Here is a 9250-nt window from a genome sequence, read left to right as displayed (position 1 = left end):
ATAATTATTATTATTGTTATTATTATTATTATTATCAGCCAATCATTTGGAGGGCAAAAATGATGAAGATGATTCTTTCTCTCTCTCTCTCTTCTCTCCTTCATAGAGGGAGGACAACAAAACAAACATGCACGTGTGAGAGGTTTCTGGAAGTGTGGAATGAGGGTGCGATGCGTGGGAGGTGTGTGGGTTACTGTACAGGAAGCTGGTGGGTGTGGGTAGGTTCACAGGGTAAGTGGGGTGTGTGGGAGGTGCGTGGGAGGGTGAAATGGAAGGTAGAGTGTGTGGGAGAGAGGCGGATGGGTGCGTGGGAGGGAGGAAGGGAAGTAGAGGGGGCTGGAGGAGGGAGACTATGGAAACAACAGGTAAAAGCAACTAGTGCAGTCATTCAGTCCTCACCTGTGTTCATCCCAGGTGTTCGTATATTCATCTGAGTGTGAACTCCAGTGTGGGAATGCGTGTGTGTATGAGTGCATTTGTGTGAATGTGTGTGTATGTGTGCAGAAGTGTGTGCATGTATGTGTGTGCATGCGCGTGCGTGTGCGTGTGCGAGAGCAGCTGAGCGGAGGGGAGGCGTGCGGGCGACAGCAGACGACGAGACAGGGAGCTCCACCTTTTTCCAGAGGACTGAGCCCTCACTCGGGCAGGTGGGGGCACAGCGACAGCCCTGCCCTCCCTGACGTCCTGCCCTCTTACCCTTCCGCCCTCACCGCCGGCCGGGCACGCTCCGGGGGCCATGACGACACCCAAGCAGTACAAACAAACCCCTCTGTGATCCTACCGACCCGAGGGAGGCAAAGCGAGAGAGGAGAGAATCGGCAGTGATTTTGTGCGTGCTGGTATGGTGAGACAGCCTGGTGTGGTGGGAAGTGCATTAGTAAAAGCAGAATTTAGTGAGTATGTTGGAAAAGCCAGGGTAAGGAGAAGAGACGACCAGCATCAGAGGCAGCGTAGAACAGAGAACGACTGGAGAGAGAGCGTGCGTATGGATCGAAGGAAGAGGCTATGAGTGTTGAAGCGTGCCTGGCAACAGTGCTTCTGAAGGAGTTGTTTTCCCTGGATTTACGCCCCTGTCGAATCACCCCCAGCCTCACAGCAACCATGGCAGTTAACCCACGTAAGTATCCGTGAAGGTGAAGGTGCTGTGTTGCCATAGGGGGGGTGGAAGGGGAAGGAAAGGAGGGGGGGTTAAGAGGGAGGGGGAGAGTTAAAGGTGCACTGGTGGTTGGGTTTGGCAGGCGACACCCCAGCACCTTGTCAGCCACCCTCAGCACCTGTTGTTTTGGACGCTACCTTCACCACGTGCGGCTACACAGCACACACACTCACCACATACACATGGACACTCGGTGATGTGGAGTGTAATTAAAAGGTGTTATTCATTACATAGTACCACGCACTCACGGAAACGCCACGCACGGCGCGCACGCACGCATACACACACACATGCGTATACACATACACCCACATACACATGGTCAGAACACATGACAGGGACATGGTTAGAACACACACACACACACACACACACACACACACACACACACACACACACACACACACACATGTACATACACATGATAGCAACATATTTTAAATACACATGTACACACACATATAGACATATCCAAATACATGATAACAACACACACACACACACACACACACACACACACACACACACACTCACATCTACAAAACACACACACAACACACCCTTCACATGCCAACGCAGATGCCCACGAAAACACAGCCTCTTACATATATACCCCATTCATGTTAAGCAGAAAACTTTAAACAAAAATCATATAGACTTTGTATGAAAACACTGATTGCAGATTAAAATTTTCGGTGTCTTGAACGCAATATTGTAGTTTTTTCAGGCTAAATGCAGGCCATTTTATTTAACTGAGGGATTTACTAGGATTTTCTAGGTGTGTCGAGAGAGATTTCTACCCATGGACTACTAGAAATCGCCTCAGCTGAACAAAATCGTCTTGTGGTAGGGTGGATGAAGTAGCTTATCTGGGTGGGAGGGTATTTTTCTCTCCTAATCAGTCCTTATCTCTCTTCCTTACAATGGCGTCATATTTAGTTTATTTTTATCTCCAGAAGCCTATTTTCGTTTTTTAGAGCTTTGGGGAGACTCTTACAAACTGGAGGGATTATACATTTCCATAATTACCTTCTGGAATTCAAGGGACCATTTTACAGTTACATAAAATCGTCTAGTGATAGTAAGAATAAATAACATGAATAAAGCTATCGTAGTGAAGGGGTTGATTACAGTTTTAGGCGTTTAGATGCTTAGATGTTTGTAGTTTACCTTGTACAATATGTATTAAAAGTTCTGTCATCTCCAATTCTTTTCTCAGTGAATTTTGAAAAAAGGTGCGGGTAATGAGAAGAAGGCGACACTGACAACTTCTTTTCTTCTTCTTCGTCATTATCACTATCTTCTACTTCATCATCATAATCACTGTCTTTTTCTTCTTCATCTTTTTCATCATCTTCTTCTCCTTCTTCTTCATTTTAATCGTTCTCTTCCTTTATTTCTTTTCTTTTTTCTTTCTCTCTCTTTTTTTTTTTTTAAAGTCACAGATCTTTGTCATCAGTGTCGCTTCTGTAGATTCACAATACTAATCTTCAAAGTTCATGGAGAAAAAGGAAGGACAGGAGACAGTACTTTTGATGATGACTGTACGTGTTTAGAAACATAGCTATAATCTTTAAATTTTGGCTCTATATTAACGTAAAATTATTCCAGCTAGTTTCATATATCTTCAATACTCTTTTTACTTTAACTTGGCCTAAAATTGACCTCTTTCCATCTTGAATGCTGAACTGTAGCAGAGGATTAACACAAGATTATGGTGCTAGTCACGAAGAAGTGCTGTGAAAATTATCAAGAGCCGTAGTGCTGACTTTTTAGAGGATCGTACTTTAAATGGCATAAGACTTCGTAACACCACTTCCTTTGCGATTTATTCTGCTCGTTATTATTATGATGATGATGATGATTGTTATTGTTATTATTATTATTATTATTATTGTTATTATTATTATTATTATTTTGTGGTAGGTGGGGGCACTCACCATCCACTCACTTGATGTAGTGCTGCTCTCGAGTGTCTGCCTTTTCCTCTCTTCCATCCTTCTTTCCTTCCATCCTCTTCTGTCTTTCTTTCCTTCATTCTTTCCTTTTCTTTCTGCCTGTGGGTGACTACACTGAGTGACAAGCCAAATGGTTTCCTGTCCACCAGGAAACCATTTACTACGCTGGGTGGTAACCATATTGCGAAATTTTGGCACCTGGTGGTTTAGTGGGTAATTATTGCTCTCCAGTCGGGTTGAGCCGGCGAAGGTTTATATCCAAGGGGTGGTTGGGGTTGATTGCTCATGTAATGCCACTCAGGGAGGAGTGAAGGTGGTCACTCTCATCTTAAATGTCGAGACCAACTGCCTAGCCCCGGGCTCCTACGCTCCTCATGGGGCAATGTAGGATTGGATGATGGATGGATGGATGGATGATTTCTATTATTATTATTATTATTATTATTATTATTTTTATTATTCAGTTATTATCCTGCTTTATTATACTTTATGATAATTAACGAACAGATAGCCAAGGTAATTCATAACTATAATAACCAATCCCCATTAACCCCTTCATCCTAATGACACAGTATTATTATCAGTTCTACTTGAGTCCATTTGATCTCGTCTGACAAATGATCCCTAACGTCTCTCAGCTCAGTTAATGGCCAAATGTAGTCGGACTAGAGGATAAATTTGACTAATAACCAAGGAGACTCATTCCTACCTCCTAAATAATTCAAGTTGTGAGAGTGGCCCAGTTCCCTCAGATGAAAACAAATCCCTTATTATACCAGAAAATTTATTTATTTATTTATTTATGTATTTATTTATTTATTTATGTATTTATTTATTTATTTAGTTCGGACTGAGGGGGTTAGGGATCATTTCCAACCACGTCACTCCTATGGGGCTCTTCTTCCACTGAGCGACGTGAAATAGGGAGGGATAGGACGAAAATCTGGGCCAGGTTAATGCGAAAGGCGTATAGTCAAGTAGACCCTCCAATCTGAGTATACTTGGCCATGAGGAGAGCTACGAGAGAATTGAGATCTTTTCGCCATGTTAGAACAATTGAACAAAATTAATCGCTGGATACACAGACAAAGCCAGATTATTTCCTACTCCATTGCGACAAGTGGAGATACTGAGTGGGAGAGAGAGACAGGTTAGTGATTGAATTCTTTACTTTCTCTAACGTTTCCGACTACACAGAACCTATCGCCAGAGAGTGTGGTCCGAAACGTTAGATAAAATAAACAATTCTAGTTTTAACCTGTCTCTCTTTCCCAGCTGACATTTCCGTAAAACAGATGTGTATTTTGCTCACATCCATATAAAGTTTCCCTCTTATACTCTGTTCTAACTTCAGAATCGTCTGGGAGTCATTTGGGATAGAATATTAGAGCTGTCACGACTTTACGAGGATTAAATAGTGAATCCCCATAACTTAAAAAAATATACAGTAAAGCAACTTCTCTTAAAATTTATTGTATATTAAACTGTATCTATGTTTTCTTTCAACCTTTTCAGTCAGGGGACGTGTTTCTAAATTTACTCTTGCAATCTGACATTTATATTAACTTTAGGATAGAGTTATTTTTTTTCAAGCGAGGGGTTAGACGTCGCCTTAACAAACCCCTTCACTACGAGAGTCCGTTCCAAAACTGAATAGAATCATGACCTTCTGATCACCTGAAGAACAGAGTAAATCAGAAGTCACCCGGATTCAAGGGGTAGGTACAGGAGGGAGAAGAATTTTGATCGCTAGGATTTTTGTGGAGAAGGAAACGATTGAACGAGCAAAACCATCAAGGAGGAAATGGCAAAAGGGAAATAACTGGGTCATTAGGGTAGAAATTGTAGGCAAGATGTAGAGATGGCAATTTTAGGCCAAGTTAGAGTAAAAGGAGTATAGTGAAACCCAAACAAAGCCTTAACTTGACTATACTCTTTTCACCTTAACTTGGCCTTGGTTTTCGTCCTTTTAGTAGCATATTCCATTTACCTCAATTGGCAAAACAAGACAATGCTACGGCCCTACATCCTTTTTGATGGCACTTCTTCGTGACTAACATCATATTATTGTGTTAAAATACTGTTACAACTCAGCATTCAAGATGGCGAGGTGGCAATTTTATGCTAAGTTAGAATAAAAACTAACATAGTCATTTTTTACTCCGACTATTATGAAACTCACACGTAATATTCTGGGACTGGTGCTGGCTCCGAAGATTGCACCACTGGGTTTCGGAAATGATCGTTCACCGTCTAATTATGTATCGTAAGGAATTGGATTCGATATTAATGCTGGCAGCAGTACCAGGAAAAAGCGCTACAGCATTAATTCCCCTCAGTCTGTGTTGGAGGAGGTTAAGTATTCATCTGTGTTTGTTTGTGTTCAAGATATCTAAAAAAGTTGCAGTCGGTTTTCAATTAAATCTCGTGGACAGGTGGGCAGTGGGACAAGGAAGAAATGGTTAGATTTTCAGGTGGATGCGGGTCTCAATGCAGGAATAATTCGAAAATTCCATTGGCGTTAGAGGAGGTATGCGTTCCCTGAGACTGCGTAACAGGGTAGACTAAGACCGTAGAATTAATTTACTGTATGAGATTGTAAAAGTATTCGTCTGGTAAGAAAGAGGAATTGTTGCAGTAAATCTTATATCCTACTGGCGTTGTCGAAGGTATTATCATTCTGAAACCTTTCTAGTTTTATGTATATGACTCTTGGCATAAACGAACCGTCCGATAGATAGACAAATAGATATAAAGATAGACAGGAAGACACTGACAGACAGACAGATAGATGGACAGACTAAAAGACAGACAGGCAACAGATAGATAGATAGATAGGTAGATAGATAGACAGACACCATACTTTCTTCTTTTCAATACAATGACTTCTTCAGTGTATTCTTTCTCCCTCAAGACGATTTTAATTCACCTGAGGAAAACCCAGTGACCGAGAAGAGGTTAGACCGTATCCCCTTTAACCCTTTCAGTTCGATGACGTCATTTGGTCATTTAATTCCTGGTGCTGCAGACGATTTTATTCAGCTTAGGGGAGACTGCTTGTAGTGAAGGGGTTCACACACACACACACACACACACACACACACACACACACACACACACACACACAGGTAGGGACCGCACTGCGTATCCGGAACAATAAAAAAATCTATCGCTCGCCCACACACACACAAGCACACATAGCACATCCGGTAGAACACACACACACACACACACACACACACACACACACACAACCTGGATGTACAGTAATATGTAGTATGAACAACTGTACTGTATTCTAATCAACTGCACACTTAGATACATGCTACTAAAATAGGACTACACTTTCAGTCCCTTTATTCAAAGAACTTACTCTTCATTTTATTCTCGTTACGGTCAGAGTATTACCTCCACCAAGGAGGTTATGTTTTACCCCGCTTTGGTTTGTTTGTTTGTTTGTTAGTAATATTATTCAATAAGTTATGAAAGGACTTTGATTACATTTTGTGGAAGGGTGTACCATGGGCCAAGGAAGAAATTAATAAATTTAGGGTCTGATCCGGATCCGGATCTGGATCCTATATCCACGGATCCAGAACCGAATCCTCTGTAATGGTAATGGCATTGGAGGAGGTATGCGTTCTCTGAGCGCTTTCTAGTTATTCACTGATTAGGAAGAACACCTGTGAACATCTGGACACTCATAGGCTCTCACGACTCACAAATATACATTTTAATAAGACTGTTTGCGTAAGCTGGAATATAATGGAAGAAATATCCTGCCACTGAGAGGGTTAAAGGGACCACCGTAAGCAGGCTCCTGTGACTCACTTTCAGGTGAATAAAATCGTCTGATGTTGAAAGAAATAAAATACTAAAGGATTAATCATACACAGATTCTACCACGTTCCATAGAAGAAATATTCCCGTTACGGAAAATCGTATAGAAGTATCAGCAATATATGTTTAGAAGTACAGAGGGTCACAAGCAAGAGATGCGTTACAAAATCTTAGTTTTCTATACAACTGGTACTGAACAACGAGGAAAAAAAAAAGGAAAAATATGGAAGCGGCGTCAGGCAACAGGTAGAGAATTAAAAGTTGCTAAAATAGTAGAGTTGACTGGAGTAGGAGGAAGGTAAGGCTTGCCACTGAAAAAAAAAAAACGTAACACGCAGAGATAATGTGATGATATACACCTCGCATTATCCAGAATTTGATTATCCAGGAGTTAATTAGCCAGGTATTTCATAATCCAACAGTATCCTCCAGACACTTTATTATCCATACGCCTGATAGCCACACACCTGATTATCCATATACCTGATAATTCGTACACCTGATTATCCACATACCTGTTATCCACACACACACACACACACACACACACACACATATATGATTATATAAACATCTGTTTATCCACACACCTGTTATCCACACACCTGATTACATAAACACCTGTTTATCCAAAACACTCGATTATCCGTACACCCTTTTATCCATACACCTGATTATCCACACACCCGATTATCTACACACCTATTTATCCATGCAACTGATTATCCGTACATCTGTTTATCCATACACCTGATTATCCACACACCTGTTTATCCATACACCTTATTATATAGACTCTGATTATCCAAGTGTTTCATCATCCAGTCTGATAATCCAGGTATCCAATAGTCAAGGTATCTATTCTGTCTTTTCTCTGTTCACCTTAACTCTGCCTAAAATTGCCGTCTTTTCATCTTAAATGCTGAGGAGAAACAACGAAACATGAGATTAACACAAGCATATGATACTAGTCACGAAGAAGTGCTATGGGAAGGGAATAGAGTTACAGTAATCATATTCTATCACTGAACTAAAAAAAGATGTCAAGTTTGTGTGGAAGAATTATTGGTGTAAACATTCAGGTGACTCATTAGGCAGAGCTCACCTGTATTTTTACCTGTGCGATACAAAAAATCTAGCTATATCGAGTTAATTGAGGTGACATTCATACTAGTACCTCAAAAAAGTCTGATAAAAATGAACTTTGACGCATCACTTTTTTCTGTTCTTTCTTCATTATTTTTAATTTTTGGAGAGGGAGGGGGGAAGGGTATATCGCACTACAAGCCAGTGGCCCATTTATATCCGTTCGTATATTATTCCTTTTACGAGTACCATTAGACGATTTTATTCAGCCACAGAGAAACCCCCTGGTCTGAATGGATATATCAGAAGCCTTTGGAGTATGAAGCGCGAATCAATTAAATCATTGTCTTAAGATAATTGTCGCTGATTAAGTTCACGATCTTTATTATCTGCTTATTACAACGACCATCTGTACGTTAATTTTATGAACCTCGTCTTAGCAAACTTAGGTGAAAGTTTTAAGATATTATTTACTTATATTTTTAGTTCCGGATCTCATGTTCGACGATTTTCTTTTTGTGGAACGACTGATTTTGATATGATGAGCCTACATCCTACATTATTGGGTGAAACAGAGAACTGTCTAGGAAAGCAAGATATAATAAATTTTTGCTAAGTACATACTACTACTACCACTACTACTACTACTAAAGAGGGCTTGCTTTTTTTTTTTTGATATTCAGGGTTAGGATACTAGAACATAATAGATCAAATCCCTGTCATAACTTAGATTTATTTCTATAGGATGAACTAGGTACGTGGGGATATTATACACTTTCCTTTCCTTGTCCTTCCTACTATAATTTTTTTCTCGAAGCTGAGGTTTGGTTTTGCAGGAGGAACGAGGGACATGGGAAGACCTGGTCCTCTGGTTTCCCTGTCCCTCCTACAAGAAATAAGCCCAAGTTACGACAGAAAATCATTCGTATTTATTTTTGAGTATCCCGCCCCAATTTTTAAGCGTATGACCGAGAGTATGACAAAAATTAAATAAAAAAATAAAGATAAAAAAATCCTACCCCCTGGGGGTAGGGGGGTTTTCAAGAATACTCCCCCAGTATCCCTGCTTGTCGTAAAAGGCGACTAAAAGGGTTGGCGGAGGGTTAGTGCCCCTCCCCGGAAAACAACTAACTAAAAAAACAAACAAGAAGCCTCGGACAAGGACTGACCAAACGTTGACGACCCAGGACCGGACAAAGGACTTGGTAAT

General features: G+C 40.7%; 1 protein-coding gene across 1 annotated transcript in view; it reads left to right on the top strand.

Moving 5' to 3' along the window:
- The first annotated feature begins 1005 nt into the window (after positions 1 to 1005).
- LOC145394133 (uncharacterized) overlaps positions 1006 to 9250 on the top strand; it is a 34672-nt gene continuing 26427 nt past the window's right edge. The window contains exon 1 of the mRNA XM_080268113.1: positions 1006 to 1117. Coding sequence (XP_080124239.1) covers positions 1006 to 1117 — 112 coding nt within the window. The remainder of the gene's footprint in view (positions 1118 to 9250) is intronic.

The sequence above is a fragment of the Coenobita brevimanus genome, chromosome 26 (assembly GCF_032717465.1).
Source record: "Coenobita brevimanus isolate Jiangsu-jjx chromosome 26, ASM3271746v2, whole genome shotgun sequence".
Lineage (NCBI taxonomy): Eukaryota > Metazoa > Arthropoda > Malacostraca > Decapoda > Coenobitidae > Coenobita > Coenobita brevimanus.
This window is presented reverse-complemented; position numbering and strand designations above follow the sequence as displayed.